The sequence below is a fragment of the Dendrobates tinctorius genome, unplaced genomic scaffold, assembly GCF_039654945.1.
Source record: "Dendrobates tinctorius isolate UK_male_01 unplaced genomic scaffold, ASM3965494v1 ptg000003l, whole genome shotgun sequence".
In the NCBI taxonomy this organism is placed as follows: domain Eukaryota; kingdom Metazoa; phylum Chordata; class Amphibia; order Anura; family Dendrobatidae; genus Dendrobates; species Dendrobates tinctorius.
Window position 1 is genome coordinate 62,990,491 of NW_027361671.1, and position 16,860 is coordinate 63,007,350.

Consider the following 16,860-nt stretch of genomic DNA (forward strand, 5'->3'; position numbering starts at 1 on the left):
GAGTGTATGAGGAAACCGGAGAATCCAGAGGAAACCCACACAAACATGGGGAGAACATGCAGACTTCTTGCAGATATTGTCCTTGGGATATAAATCCTGTACCCCTGCGCTGTAAGGCTAGAATGCTAGCCACTGAGCCACCATGCTGCCGTATTATATGTTAATGTATTATTTATTAATTACATTGTAAAAATATTTTTGTTCTTCATTTCACAGGCTTACGCATCTGGGTGTGATGTTGTGATTTTGGGAAGTGATTTTGAGAGGCTACAAGTAATCCCTGGAGTCCAACATGGAAATGTGCTGGTGGGATGTGTAGACTGTTCAGTGCAACAGGGCAGAGTAAGTGTTGTAATCTCTTAATGTCATACATGTCTGAGAGGGACCAGAACTGCTTTGTCTCAAGATTAAATGCAATGGGGTGTGGTGTGATCCATATTCATCTGAGACTCGCCCATAAATTTCAGTTGGTGTGCAAAAAACTATAGATGCCATACGAATGTCATCCATATGGCACCTGTTTTCAACTCATCCAGTTAAGTTATTAACATACAAGACTGTAATTGGCTTCAGATATTCATTTTTGATGTATAAAAACAGATGTCAAATAGGTACCATTCAGATATCATAAACTTACACACAGCATCCGGATGGCAACATGGTCAAAAAATCATGTGATTTTTTTTGTTTGTTTTTTCCTCTCTCAATGAAAATAAAGCGTTTTTTTTCTTTTTCTTTTTTTTCTTTTTTTTCCCCTCCTTATGCTCATGTGAACTTGGCCTAAGCCAAACAATGGTCAATTAATATCCTGTTTAGACAGGCCGACCTCACAAAATGATTAGTAGAATATCTTATTTACAGAGGACAATGTGCCGAGTCTGTTTTCACTTTCATGTTCTGGCCAAATTTTACAATTCTAACCAGTGTCCCCTTATGTGGTAATAACTCTGGAATGCTTCAACGGATCCCACTTATTCTGAGACTGTTTTCTTGACATATAGTTCTTGATATTGGTAACATTTCTTTGATGTGACTTTCATTTATTTGTGAAAAAATGGAAATTTTGCAAAAATTTTGCAATTTTTATTCCCTTAAATCAGAGTTATATCACACACAATAGTTAAAATAACATTTCCCATATGTTTAACCCCTTCCTGACATCCGACGTACTATCCCGTCCACGGTACCCGGGCCCGTATGACCGTGGACGGGATAGTACGTCTACCGCGATCAGCGGCGCCCACGTGGTGAGCGCCGCTGAGAGCGGCCGGGTGTCAGCTGATTATCACAGCTGACACCCGGCATAATGTGTCAGGGGCGGTCACGGACCGCCCCCGACACGTTAACCCATTGCACACCGCGATCAAACACGATCGCGGTGTACCGGGGGTTAAAGGGAAGCATCGGCAGGGAGGGGGCTCCCTCCGTGCTTCCCTGAGCCCCCCACGGCAGCGCAATGTGCAGCGCTGCTGCGGGGGGCTCCTTTCCTCCAGGCCCTCGAATCCAAGATGGCGACGGGGGGCCTTCGGGGGCCTGAGGAAGCTGGCTTCCTCAGTGCCTGCAAAGCGCAGGCATGAGGAAGCCTTCTGCAGTGCCTGTGTCAGATCGCTGATCTGTCACAGTGATCTGTGATGTGACAGATCAGCGATCTGTCACAGGACAGTGATGTCCCACCTGGGACTATTTAATAAAGTAAAAAAAAAAATAAAAAAAAGTGTAAAAATAATTAAAAAAAATCGCCAAATATATTAGAAAAAAAAAAAAATATTCCCCCAATAAATCCATATTTTGGAAATAATAAAAAAACAAACAATAAAAGTACACATATTAGGTATCGCCGCGTCCGTAACGACCCGCCCTATAAAACTGTCCCATTAGTTAACCCCTTTAGCGAACCCCTTAAAAAATAAAAATAAAAAACGAAGCAAAAAATAATGATTTATTATCATACCGCCAAACAAAAAGTGTAATAACGCGCGATCAAAAAGACGCATATAAATATCCATGGTACCGCTGAAAACGTCATCTTGTCCCGCAAAAAACGAGCCGCCACACAGCATCATCAGCGAAAAAATAAAAAAGTTATAGCTCGCTGAATAAAGCGATGCAAAAATAATTATTTTTTATATAAAATAGTTTTCATTGCATAAAACCGACAAAAACATAAAAAAAGACCTAAATGAGGTATCGCTGTAACCGTACTGACGTGAAGAATAAAACCTCTTTATCAATTTTACCGCACGCGGAACGGTGTAAACGCACCCCCCCCAAAAGAAATTCATGAAACGCTGGTTTTTGTTCATTCTGCGTCCCAAAAATCGGAATAAAAAGCGATCAAAAAATTCCACGTGCCCGAAAATGGTACCAATAAAAACGTCAACTCGTCCCGCAAAAAATAAGCCCTCACATGACTCGGTGGGTCAAAATACGGAAAAATTATAGCTCTCAATATGTGGTGATGCAAAAACTATTTTTACAATAAAAAGCGTCTTTTAGCGTGCGACAGCCGCCAAACATAAAAACCGCCATAAATAGTAAATCAAACCGCCCCGTTATCACCCCCTTAGTTAGGGAAAAATAATAAAATAAAAAAAATGTATTTATTTCCATTTTTCGGTTAGGGTTAGGGCTAGGGGTGTGTTGAGGTAGGGTTAGGGCTAGGGCTAGGGTTAGGGCTAGGGGCGTGTTGGGGTTCGGGTTGGAGTTAGAATTGGTGGTTTCCACTGTTTGGGCACATCAGGGGCTCTCCAAATGCAACATGGCGTCTGATCTCAATTCCAGCCAATTCTGTGTTGAAAAAGTCAAATGGTGCTCCTTCCCTTCCAAGCTCTGCTATGCGCCCAAACAGTGTTTTACCCCCACATGTAGGGTATCAGCCTACTCAGGACAAATTGCAAAACAATTTTTGGGGTCCAATTTCTCCTGTTACCCTTAGGAAAATAAAAAATTGGCGGCAAAAATATCATTTTTGTGGAAAAAAATGATTTTTTTTATTTTCACGTCCGAGTGTTATAAACTTCTGTGAAGCCCTTGGGGGTTCAAAGTGCTCACCACACATCTAGATAAGTTCCTTGGGGGGTCTAGTTTACAAAATGGTGTCATTTGTGGGGGGTTTCCACTGTTTAGGTACATTAGGGGCTCTCCAAAGGCAACATGACACCCGCAGACCATTCCATCAAAGTCTGCATTCCAAAACGTCACTACTTCCCTTCCGAGCCCCGACGTGTGCCCATACAGTAGTTTTCTCCCACGTATGGGGTATCAGCATACTCAGGACAAATTGGACAACAACTTTTGGGGTCCAATTTCTCCTGGTACCCTTGGGAAAATAAAAAAATGGTGACTAAAAGATCATGTTTGTGGAAAAAATACAAATTTTTTATTTTCACGCCCGGGCGTTGTAAACTTCTGTGAAGCACTGGGGGGTTCAAAGTGCTCACCACACATCTAGATAAGTTCCTTAGGGGGTCTAGTTTCCAAAATGGTGTCATTTGTGGGGGGTTTCCACTGTTTTGGTACATCAGGAGTTTTCCAAACGCGACATGGTGTCCGATCTCAATTCCAGCCAAAAACGTCAAATGGCGCTGCTTCCCTTCCGAGCTCTGCCATGCGCCCAAATAGTGGTTTACCCCCACATGTGGGGTATCAGCGTACTCAGGACAAATTGCACAATAACTTTTAGGGTCCTGTTACCCTTGGAAAAATAAGAATTGAGGGTGAAAAGATCGTTTTTGTGGAAAAAATATGATTTTTTAATTGTATGGCTTTATGTTATAAACTTCTGTGAAGCCCATGGGGGTTCAAAGTTCTCACCACACATCTAGATAAGTTCCTTAGGGGGTCTAGTTTCCAAAATGGTGTCATTTGTCGGGGGTTTCCACTGTTTTGGTACATCAGGGGTTTTCCAAACGCGACATGGTGTCCGATCTCAATTCCAGCCAAAAACGTCAAATGGCGCTGCTTCCCTTCCGAGCTCTGCCATGCGCCCAAATAGTGGTTTACCCCCACATGTGGGGTATCAGCGTACTCAGGACAAATTGCACAATAACTTTTAGGGTCCTGTTACCCTTGGGAAAATAAAAATTGGGGTGAAAAGATCATTTTTGTGGAAAAAATGATTTTTTAATTGTACCGCTGTACGTTATAAACTTCTGTAAAGCCCTTGTGGGTTCAAAGTTCTCACCACATATCTAGATAAGTTCCTTGGGGGGGTCTAGTTTCCAAAATGGGGTCACTTGTAGGGGGTTTCCACTGTTTAGGTATATCAGGGACTCTCCAAACGTGAGATGGCGTTCAATCTGAATTCCAGCCAATTTTGCATTGAAAAAGTCAAACCGCGCTCCTTCCATTCTGAGCTCTGCCATGCGCCGAAACAGTCGTTCCCCCCCACATATCAGGTATCTGCGTACTCAGGACAAATTGCACAATAACTTTTGCAGTTCAATTTCTCCTGTTACCCTTGGTAAAATAAAAAAAATTGAACCTGAAGTATTTTTTTTATGAAAAAAATTTAGATGTTCATTTTTTTTTAAATATTGAAAAAAATTCCTGTGACGCACCTAAAGGGTTAATAAACTTCTTGAATGTGGTTTTGAGCACCTTAAGGGGTGCAGTTTTTAGAATGGTGTCACTTTTGGGTATTTTCTATCATATAGACCCCTCAAAGTGGCTTCAAATGTGATGTGGTCCTAAAAATAAAATGGTGTTGTAAAAATGAGAAATCGCTGGTCAACTTTTAACCCTTATAACTTCCTAACATAAAAAAAATTTTGGTTCCAAAATTGTGCTGATGTAAAGTAAACATGTGGGAAATGTTAGTTAACAAGTTTTTTGTGTGCCGTATCTCTGTGATTTAAGGGCAAAAAAATTCAAAGTTGGAAAATTGCGAAATTTTCAAAATTTTCGCCAAATTTCCGTTTTTCTCACAAATAAACGCAAGTTATTTGAATGAAATTTTACCACTAACATGAAGTACAATATGTCACGAGAAAACAATGTCAGAATCACCGGGATCCATGGAAGCGTTCCAGAGTTATGACCTCATAAAGGTATAGTGGTCAGAATTGTAAAAATTGGCCCGGTCATGAACGTGCAAACCACCCTTGGGGGTGAAGGGGTTAAATCAGCTCAATCTTTGAAACAATTTTTTTTAAGTTATGTTATAAGGGTTAAAAGTTGACCAGCGATTTCTCATTTTTCCAACAAAATTTATAAAACTCTTTTTTAGGGACCACCTCACATTTGAAGTGACTTTGAGAGGGGCAATATGATAGAAAATACCCAAAAGTGACACGATTCTAAAAACTTCACCCCTTAGGGTGTGTGCGCACGCTGCGGATTCTGCTGCTGCAGTACCGTAATATCCTATGGAAACCGCAGTGCAGACGGTGCAGATTTTTCCGCGCGGATTTGAATGTCAATTCTTTCTGCAGATTCCGTTGCGGTTTACCATCTCCTCCATTGTAGAGATGATAAACCGTAGGGCAAAACCGCAGGCTAATCCGCAGATAAACCGCAGGTCTTTTGACCTGCGGATTTACCTGCGGATTTTGCAAAATCCGCGCAGATCAATCCGCAGCAGAATCCGCAGCGTGTGCACACACCCTTAAGCTGCTCAAACACATTCAAGAAGTTTTTTTTAACCCTTCAGGTGCTTCACAGGAATTTTTGGAATGTGGAAGGAAAAAATCAACATTTAACTTTGTCACAAAAATGTTACTATAGACCAAACGTTTTTTATTTTCGCAAGGGTAACAGGAAAAATTGACCACAAAATCTGTTGTGTAATTTCTCCTGAGCATGCTGATACCCCATATGTGGAGGAAAACTACTGTTTGTGCGCACAGCAGGGCTTGTAAGGGAAGGAGCGCCGTTTGACCTTTTGAATGCAGAATTTGCTGGAATAAATAGCGGACGCCATGTCGCAGTTGGAGAGCGCCTGATGTGCCTCAGTGCATGATCTAATTAACTTGCTAGAACCTGGTGACCCGGATGTAGTGATGAGACATCGGGTCACTATGGCAACGATTGGGAGACCGTGATGACGTTGTGGGGTTTCTGAGCCAAGGGCAGAGTCGCTTTCTTCCTTCTGCCTGCTCTCTAAATGCTGTGATCACGCCGATCGCAGCATTTAGGGTGTTAAAGTGTTGGGAGTGGTGCAGGCACTGTTCCTGGCACTCAGAGCCAGATGTCCGCATCAGTTGTCACCCGGCGGTGATCTTTTTCACACAACCAACTGTGTACGACGATCGCCATGGTGTATCTACATTAGTCGGGAAGTCCTTTCCAACCATGACATATATTTACTGCAAATGTCGGGAATGGGTTAAAGTGTATCTGTCAGCAGGTTTTTACTATGTAATCTGAGAGGAGAATTTTGTAGGGGCTGAGAGCTTTAGTCCATCGTTGTATAACTTGCTGGACTGTGTGTTGCTGTTTAATTAAAATCAGTGTTTTATCAGCAGGCGATTATCACTACAGGATTAGGTGTCTCGTTCCTCCTAGTCACCTCTGTATAACCCCACCCCCTCAACTGATTGGCAGCTTACTGTGTACACGATATGTTGACAATCTTATACTCAGTGATGTTGACGGGGTTAGTGTTCTGAGCTCAGGGAGATCGGCAGCAGAGAAATTAGTGTTTGTGTCAAAATGACAGCAAGCAGATCAACAAGTGTCACATCGCTGGAATCCGGGTCTCTGCTGCTACATCATACTACTCACAGATGGGTTAGCAAAAATCTGCTGGCAAATTCCCTTTTAAAGAAAGCCATTATAAGAAAATTACCTATTGTTTTGTTTAAATCCTTTTTATTTTATTTTATTTTTTTTGGTTAAATGCGATTTTAAAAAAAATATATTTTGACAAAATATATGTACTGTATATGTAATACATACATTTTTGTACATCCTGCAATCAGTAATTAAATCTGTGGCATAACATAAAAAAATGGATATTTTGCAATTTTCGCATGGACCATTGTGACTGTTCTAGATTTTCACATCCTGTTTTTTCTGTAAACAAAACACATACATGAGCCTCAATAATAATTTATAATTTATTTCTATAGCGCCAACATATTCCGCAGCACTTTACATTATAGAGGGGACGTCTACAGACAATAGACTACAGCATACCAATAAACACATAGATCAAAACAGATACCAAGGAGAATGAGGGCCCTGCTCCCAAGCTTACCAATCTATAAGGGAAAAAGGGAGACACGAAAGGTGGATCGTAATAATTGCTTTTATTGTTCGGACCAGCCATAGTGAATCGGGTGTTCCTGTTGCTGCATGAATCAGTTAACGGTCTAAATACGTAACAGTACAGACACAGAGGGCTATAAAATGCATAAAGCATGTGAGAACATGATGCGAGGAACCTGGTGGTTATGGTTAAAAATTTTGAATGAGCCACACAGGGATATTTAGTTTAATGCGTTGAGGCGATAGGCCAGTCAGAACAAATTCGTTTTTAGGGCACGCTTAAAACTGTGGGGATTGGGGTTTAATCGTATTAACCTGGGTAGTGCATTCCAAAGAATTTGCGCAGCATGTGAAAAGTCTTGGAGACAGGAGTGAGAGGTTCTGATTATTGAGGATGTTAACTTAAGGTCATTAGCAGAACGGAGGGCACGGGTAGGGTGGTAGGCTGAGACGAGGGAGGAGATATAGGGTGGTGCTGAGCCATGGAGTGCTTTGTGGGTGAGGGTAATAAGTTTATACTGAATTCTGGAGTGGATGGGTAACAAGTGTAAAGACTGGCACAAGGTAGAGGCATCGGTATAATGATTGGTGAGGAATATGATCCTAGCTGCAGCATTCAGTACAGATTGGAGAGGCGAGAGTTTGGTAAGAGGGAGCACGATTTAATAAAGAATTACAATAGTCCAGACGAGAATGAATAAGAGAGAGTTTTTGAAGAGTCGAAAGTAAGAAAGGGTCAAATTCTAGAATGGTTTTTGAGGTGCAGATAACAAGAGCGAGCCAGTGATTGGATGTGAGGGGTGAATGAAAGCTCGGAATCAAGTATGACCCCAAGACAGCGGGCATGTTGATGGGGAGTAATGATGGAACCACACACGGAAATGGCAATGTCGGGCATAGGTAGGTTAGTAGAGGGAGGAAACACGAGGAGTTCAGTTTTTGACAGGTTCAGTTTCAGATAGAGGGAGGACATGATTTTAGAGACAGCGGTAAGACAATCACTGGTGTTTTCCAAAAAGGCAGGCGTAATATCAGGAGAAGTGTATAATTGGGTGTCACCACCATAGAGATGGTACTGGAACTCAAATCTACGGATTGCTTGACAAATAGGGGCAGTATACAAAGAGAAGAGGAGGGGGCCTAGAACTGATCCTTGAGGAACCCCAACAGTAAGGGGAAGATGAGAGGAGAAAGAGCCAGCAAAAGACACAGTAAAGGAGCGGTCAGAAAGATAGGAGGAGAACCAGGAGAGAAAGGTGTCCTTGAGGCCGATGGGGCGGAGCATAGTGAGGAGGAGCTGATCATCCACAGTGTCGAATGCTGCGGAGAGATCCAAGAGAATTAGCATGGAGTAATGACCATTAGGTTTAGCTGCTAGAAGATCATTAGAGACTTTAGTGAGGGCAGTTTCAGTAGAGTGTAAAGAGCGGAAACCGGATTGGAGAGGGTCGAGAAGAGAGTTATCAAAGAGATAGCAGATAAGACGGGAGTGGACCAGGCGTTCCAGGAGTTTAGAGATGAAGGGAAGATTAGAGACAGGTCTATAGTTAGCGGCACAGTTTTGGTCGAGGGATGTTTTTTTACGTAATGGCTGTATGATGGCATGCTTAAATGAGTAAGGAAAGATACTGGAAGAGAAAGAGAGGTTAAATATTTGTGTTAGGTGAGTAGTGATAGCAGGGGAAAATACTGGAGGAGATGTGATGGAATGGGGTCACTGGTGCAAGTGGTAGGACGAGAAGCTGCAAGCAGCCTGATTACTTCTTCTGTTACTGGTTCAAATTTAGAGAGTGACCTAGATGCAGTGGGGGAGGGAGGACAGTGCATGGTATGAGGTGATTGGGAGATAATTTCCTGTCGGATATGGTCAATTTTTTTTTTTTTAATAATTACAGTAGCCAGATTGTCAGCATGGAAATCCGTGGTTGGGGCCTGCACTCTTGGGGTTGAGTAGGGAATGAAAATTATCAGAGACGTTTTGGGTTATTGGATAGTGAGGTGATGAGGGTGTTGAAAGAGGTTTGTTTTGAGAGATGAAGGGCAGTGTTGTTTTTTTTTTTTTTTTTTTTTAAACTATTTTTATTTAACAATTTTAACAACAAGGAAAAGGTACAGACAGTTAGGCTAAGTGCACACGTACCGGAACTCTCGCGGAAATTACCGCGAGAATTCCGGAATTCCAGTCCGCGGGAAAATCGCATTTTAAATTCCCGCGATTTTCCCGCGGAAAAACTAGCATTTTGCAAGCGTAATTAGCTTGCAAAATGCTAGCGTTCTCCAAGCGATCTGTAGCATCACTTGGAAAACTGATTGACAGGTTGGTCAGACTTGTCAAACATAGTGTTTGACGAGTGTGACCAACTTTTTACTACTGAGGCCGCCTATGCAGCATCAGTAGTAAAAGATAGAATGTAAAAAAAATAAAATAAAAAATGGTGTTATTCTTACCCTCCGACGTCCCGCGCATCCGTTCCCAGTAATCCTTTGCGAAAATGCCCGCGATGACGTCAGTTCTCGCGGGATCGCGACGTCTCGCGGTAATTCGCGATGACGTCGCGCGAATGACCGCGAGACTTCACGATCCCGCGAGAAGGGACGTCATCGCGAGCATTTTCGCAAAGGACTACTGGGAACGAGAGCGTGAAGATAAGCGGGAAGGCTGCGCGGGACGTCGGAGGGTGAGAATAACAATATTTTTTATTTTAAATTCTATTTTTTACAGGGATATGGTACCCAAAGCCCGGAGGACAGTCTTCTCTCCTCCGGACCATGGGTACCATCCGCAATTGTTCTGCTTACTTTCCGCATGGTGTGCACAGCCACATGCGGAAAGTAAGCAGAACAATGCATTCCTATGGGTGCGGGATCGCCGCGAATCCGCAAATTAATGAGCATGCTGCGGTTTTTACCGCGAAGCGATTCCGCCGCGGTAAAAACCGCAGCATTAGCACAGCATTGCGGAATCCCATAGGAATGCATGGGATGCTTATTTTTTGCGGCAAAATCGCGCGGTTAAAACCGCCGCGGAAACGCAAAAAAAAGCCACGTGTGAACTCAGCCTTACAGTATATTTATGACATTAAGCCAAAATCACACCTCCCCCCCCCCCCCCTCCCCTTCCTACAATCGTCATCATTTGAAAGGATTCCTTAAATTGTTGCGTGTCCACTGATGCTTTGTAGCAGGTACCATCTGGTGCTCTCAAATTGCTTCTTAAGTCTGTTCCTAGATTCTGTATCCAAGGATGGAACAAAAAACGACCATCTGGTGAAGAACTTTTCTGTTAATTTTGCTTTGTTGGTCAAGGTTTCCAACTAGTCCATTTTAAACAGAAAATGAATTTTTGTCAATATTAACATTTGTGTAACCATTGATGTAATATACTTTTCCTTACTGCTGAGGCCCAAATCACTAACTTGGCTTTGGTAATACTCTTTGGGTCTCCTCTAGGATATTAAAAATAGCCTATTGTGGGGTAAGAGGGAACTCAAAACCACTCAATTGTTGCAACTCAGAGTGGATATCACACCATAACTTATGAATTTTTGGTCAACCCCACATATGATGGAAAATGTCAGTATTATGTAGACCACATTTTACACATTGATATGAATTTGTGGGAGACATTCTAGACTGGACCTATGTAGCAATAATATGGCCATATCTGTATAACTATTATATGGAATAACTTTCCTTTGTGTCTCAGTAGCTTCTAATATATCTCCCACCTCCAGACCTTCCATGTCCCGTACCCATCTGGCCTGACCCGAGGTTTTGGCCTCTCAAGACCATTCCTTCCGCAGAGTGCAGTATATGGTACTAGTTGACACCAAGTGAGCCCTGCCCTTTCTGAGAAGGATATCCAATTTATCGCCCAAACCCTCACTCCGTCTGCTTACTATAAACCGAATATCCAGACTGCGTGCTTGCAGGAATATGAAAGGTCGTCCTTCAAATATGGGATAACGGGATACTGCCTCGTCAAAAGTGATCATAGAGAAACTATGGTCTAATAGATCCACCCCAAGAACGCATTTTTGTCGCGCCATAGTTTTATAAATTTTTTGCGGTTTACCTTTCAAAATCAGTGGGTTACCCAGTAAAGGCTGGAAAGGTGACAGTCTACCATTCAAATTACACAATTTCCTCCCTCTTCTCCAAGACAGATGCCACAATATTGGATGATCTCTAATTTCATCAGGGAGTTCCTCGTTAGTCAGATGTAACAAGGCCGTTAGTGAAATATGTGGGTTAATCTGCCCCTCTAGGTGAGTATTGGCAAAGTGGGATATCCCCCGCATCCAATCTATTACATATCGTAAATTTGCTGCTATATTATATCGGACAATATCAGGGAAGTTAATGCCTCCTGACAGGCCCAAATGCATCTGCACTAATCCAGGGTGCAGCGGACCCAAGTAAAATGGCAGCTGCACACGTGCATAAATACCAAATGAAACAGCCAGCCTACAATCAGGGATTGGCCGTGTGGTACACCAGTGCAGAAAAAATAATCCACATGTGGCAGTGTTCACACAGGGAATACAGGGCTTCTGGCTCACAACCTCTTAGTAACACCATATAGGGGGGCTGCCCAGTGCCAACTAGAATGCATCCCGTGTGAACAGAGGCCACAAGTTTGCAGAACCATATGGGCCCAACTGCACCCTGGAAAAAATATAAAAAGTGCACAAAAAACATATCAATATATGTAAGGTATTGGTTGATATTAAGGCCTTAATACGGAAGCTGACAAACTGCATCAAAGTTCCTTACACTTGTCAGTCCCTACTCTAACATGAAAACCTCAAAATTCAGTTACAAACCAGACAGGCCCAAATGCATTTGCACTAATCCAGGGTGCAGCGGACCCAAGTACAATGGCAGCTGCACAGGTGCATAAATACCAAATGAAACAGCCAGCCTACAATCAGGGATTGACCGTGTGGTACACCCTGGATTAGTGCAGATGCATTTGGGCCTGTCTGGTTTGTATCTGAATTTTTTGGAGGATTTTTTTTTTGCCTCTTTTTGAGGTTTTCATGTTAGAGTAGGGACTGACAAGTGTAAGGAACTTTGACGCAGTTTGTCAGCTTCCGTATTAAGGCCTTAATATCAACCAATACCTTACATATATTGATATGTTTTTTGTGCACTTTTTATATTTTTTCCAGGATGCAGTTGGGCCCATATGGTTCTGCAAACTTGTGGCCTCTGTTCACACGGGATGCATTCTAGTTGGCACTGGGCAGCCCCCCTATATGGTGTTACTAAGAGGTTGTGAGCCAGAAGCCCTGCATTCCCTGTGTGAACACTGCTACATGCGGATTATTTTTTCTGCACTGGTGTACCGCACGGCCAATCCCTGATTGTAGGCTGGCTGTTTCATTTGGTATTTATGCACCTGTGCAGCTGCCATTTTACTTGAGTCCGCTGCACCCTGGATTAGTGCAGATGCATTTGTGCCTGTCTGGTTTGTAACTGAATTTTTTTGGAGGATTTTTTTTTTTCCTCTTTTTGAGGTTTTCAAGTTAATGCCTCCCTCAGATCTTGGGAGTTGTAATTTACATAACCCAATACGTGAACGACCCCTCACTCCCCATATAAACTGTCGAAATGTCCTTTTCAAAAGGTTAATGTCCGATTTTGATAACAGAAGTGGTAATGTTTGAAATAAATATAATAATTTAGGAAAAATTATCATTTTAATTAAGTGACATTTCCCAGTAAATGACTAAATGAAATGTTTTCAGGAGTTGAGGAGGCTAGTAACCTTATTAATAATGGGTCCATAATTAAGGCAATACAATTTATGTGGGTCTGCTGGAAGTCTGATGCCTAGATATCCAATAGACTCACTCCTCCATTGAAAGGGGAACCAGCTCTCATCTATTCTGCCCGCCCTAAATATCGCTAATGCTAATGCTTCTGACTTATTATAATTAATTTTAAAGCCAGTAAGATGTCCAAATTCTTCAACTGTTGAGATTATGGTTGGGATAGCTTGTGTTGGGTTGGCAATAAATAGTAAAATATCATCTGCAAAAGCCAATAATTTTGTTTCCGTGCTCCCTGTAGGAATCCCATGGAAATCCCGTATAGTTTGAAGAGTTCTCAACAAGCAATCTAATGCTAAGTTAAACAATAATGGGGACAGTGGTCCTGATAGGGAGAGAGTTAAAATAACCCTTCACGGTTGAGCCAGTGATGTCCAAATTATTCCACAGAGTGTTGCTAGCAACTCAAATGACCAAATGGAGACGTGTCTCTGTATGGGACGATCCAAGGAGATCGGTAACCGGTTTATTGTAGTCACTTCTTTTATAATATTTTGCTTAATTATGCAAGGTTCTCAACTACCAATAAAATCATTTCACTTTATAAGCCAATAATATTGCAAGAAAACCGGAAACTACATATATGTCCGTACGTAGATAGCGTAGAAAGTAGTATAATGGCATATTCTTCAGAGTTTAACATTCCCACCTCCCTTATCTTTGCACCTGATGAGAACAATCTGGTTTCATGACAGCCCATGCCAATTACAATTATTTATCCTACAACAACAAAACTAAGAAACGAAACCTTACAAAGAAATGGGGAAGTGAAACTTAAGCTCTGATTTTAGTATTAACCCTTCACATTCCCCCCTAGATAAATTTTTTTAACACATATGCAGCATCAGAGGTGCTATCCCAAGCTAACAGCTTGAGGGGTACTGGTCTTAACATGACTGATGCCGTGTTACCAGTCATGGCTGCCGTGGCGCACCCGTCCCCCCTGTATACTGCAGTTCACGAATAACAATTTTTGATGACGGTGGTAGGGATCTTTTGTAGGTAGCCATGTGCTTGGCTTCAACATCTTCATCAAGTAGCCTTTTGAGATCGGTGCAGAGAAGAGCAGGGGCAACGACACCTTTGGTTTCATCATTAGCTGTCTTAGTGCAGAATTTCCTAATACATACAGAAATACACCAAAGAACAAGTTTTAGTATCACATATACAACAAGGATACAGGCAGCAATGTGTAACAAGCTCTGTAAGATCCCAGCTATCCAGCCCCCAATTCCCTTAAACCAATTGGCTGGATTGAGAAAGGAGAAGGTGTTTGAACACCAACTGTCATTATTACGATCATTGTCTTTATTGTATTGATCTGAGTCTTTGAATATCTTCTAACTTTAACTTTAACTTCATAGTACTGTTAGGATCTATATAATGACAGCAAGCGGGTCCAATGACCTGACACATACCACCTTGTGCTGCTGTTAAGTAGTCCAGCACTATAGTATGTTGATTAGTGACTATAATAAGTTGATTTTGGACAGCAACAGTAGTGTTATGTATATCCAATATATCCCAAATTTGATCATCTAGATAGTCTGTGGCCCTAACCAATTTATCCCACATTTGTGTAATCATAGGGTAAATGAAAATAGAACTGACAATTTTATTGGCCACACTCATCTGTACTATATGTGGTCTCCCTGAAGGGCGGGGTGAATTGTCCGCAGCTCTTTTGTATAATGTATGTTTGGGTATAGCCTGTGTATCCAACTGTTTGTTTGGAATAACAAAGGTGGCCAGGGTCAAGCGACCCAGAGTACAAGTACCTCTTACCCCTACTGGCAACCATTTGTAAGCATTGTCTCCACATACCCAGAACATGTCATCAGGTAAATCCCATAGGGCTGAATGTTGCAGTACCAATCTATGCGCTAAGTCTATGAATGCAGATGCATTCTGAAGCATACACCAAGCTGGAGATTGTCCTAAAGGACTACAATAACCTACATCAGGATTTCCACAAGTGGGGGTTCCTGGCACATATTCAGAGGACTCATTACAAGATATATTGCCAGGAATACTGGTACAGGTTTCGTTAGAACCCTGGGGAAACAAACTAGAATATTCCCATGACATATTATGCAACCTTCTTTCTAGCAACATTGGTTTGAAGGCGTCAGTAGAGTGTGAAGTTACATTGAAACTGACTTGTAGACCATACGTTGGAACTTGCCCTAGATTGGTTAAACTAGTCTTATTCTTAGGGACCCAAGCCCCTCCTTTGTAGGCCAAATATTGAAGTTGTGTACTGCTTCCTGAAAGGTTACCTTGCCACCAGGGGTATCCTACCCATCCCACAATAGGTATACCAACTGTCAAATTCCATAACTTAACATTATCAGTGGCATTATTAGCGAGTGTGTCAGAACAGTTAGTCCAAGCAAATAACTCCTCGGGTGGAACAGGGATAGCCAAAAAGGGGATGCTTGTGGCTGACACTGGTGAATACGTGCAGATCCAACAGTCTGCCAGATACTGGGAATTATCCAACAAATCTCTCAGTAATTTTTTATGATGTTGTATAAACTTATTATTCAAGGACGTTGGGGAATTTAGGCTGTCCCATGCGGTTACCAATAGTAATATGGAAAATGCGAAAGACCAAAACATTATGCCCCCTTATTTGCTATTGGCTCGTTTGACCAGCTTGCAGTGCGATGCGTGAATCCAAGTCGGTCTTCCTTCTAGCTTCACTGATGTAGGGGTGATGAGGAGGACTTGATAGGGACCGTCATACAAGGGTTCTAGTCCGTGCTTCCTGACATGCCTTTTCACGACAACCAAATCACCAGGCTTCAGGTTATGACAGGTGTCGGTTTCTGCTGAATCTGGAATAGAAGAAGAAACTAGAGCATGGGTGTTTTTACTAAGCTGAATAACATATTAAACAGCACGGTCAGTCTCTTCTGATAACTGCTGGGGCTGGAAATTTGCAACTGGGGGCCTAGTACCAAACAATATCTCATATGGGGACAGGCCATGTTTTGCAATAGGGGTAGTACGAATGTGGTATAGTACAATGGGTAGGAGCTCTGGCCATGTAGCCGTAGTCTCCTGCATCATTTTGGTCAATTGTCCCTTCAGTGTGTCATTCAACCTCTCAACTTTTCCACTGGATTGTGGGTGGTACAGAGTATGTAGGGATACAGTGGATCCAAGCATTGTCAGAACTTCTTGGTACACATGAGAAGAAATGGCCGGGCCTTGGTCACTTTCAACAACTTCTGGAACCCCATATCTGCATATGACTTCCATCAACAGTTTCTTCGCCGTAGTTTTTGCAGTCATGTTGGTAACAGGGAATGCTTCCGGCCAACTGGAGAACATGTCAACAACAACCAAACAGTATTCATACCTTCCAGACTTAGGCAACGTGATATGGTCCACCTGGAGCCTTTGGAAAGGATAGTCGGGCTTAGCAAGATGCTTCGGGGGTACACGTTGAAGTGTACCGGGATTACAGGTCTGACAGATATTACAGGCACGGTTGAGCGCTGACAAAACTGTGGAAATTCCTGGGGCCCAGTAGAATTTTTGCACCAGTGCGAGGGCCTGATTCTTTCCTCGATGTGTAGGTCCATGTGCCCATGTGGCAATAGCAGGGTACATCCGCTTAGGGAGACACACAAGTTGGTCCTTTTTCCAGAGACCATTATCCATTCGTGCCCCATCAGTCTTCCATTGCTTCACCTCTTCCTTTGGAGACATTCTCTGCATCGTCATTAAGCGGTCTCGCGGGGTCCGACAGAAAACTTCAGTCTGTTGTAGATCATCAGGTTCTTGTAGGGTCAGTGCTTCTTGT

The 16,860-nt window shown here is 42.4% G+C and overlaps 1 protein-coding gene across 1 annotated transcript in view; it reads left to right on the plus strand.

The window, feature by feature from the left end:
- Window positions 1–16,860, plus strand: part of DMXL1 (Dmx like 1) — a 288,913-nt gene that overhangs the window by 82,087 nt on the left and 189,966 nt on the right. The window contains exon 2 of the mRNA XM_073554312.1: window positions 217–342. Within this exon, the coding sequence (XP_073410413.1) occupies window positions 217–342 (126 nt within the window). The remainder of the gene's footprint in view (window positions 1–216; window positions 343–16,860) is intronic.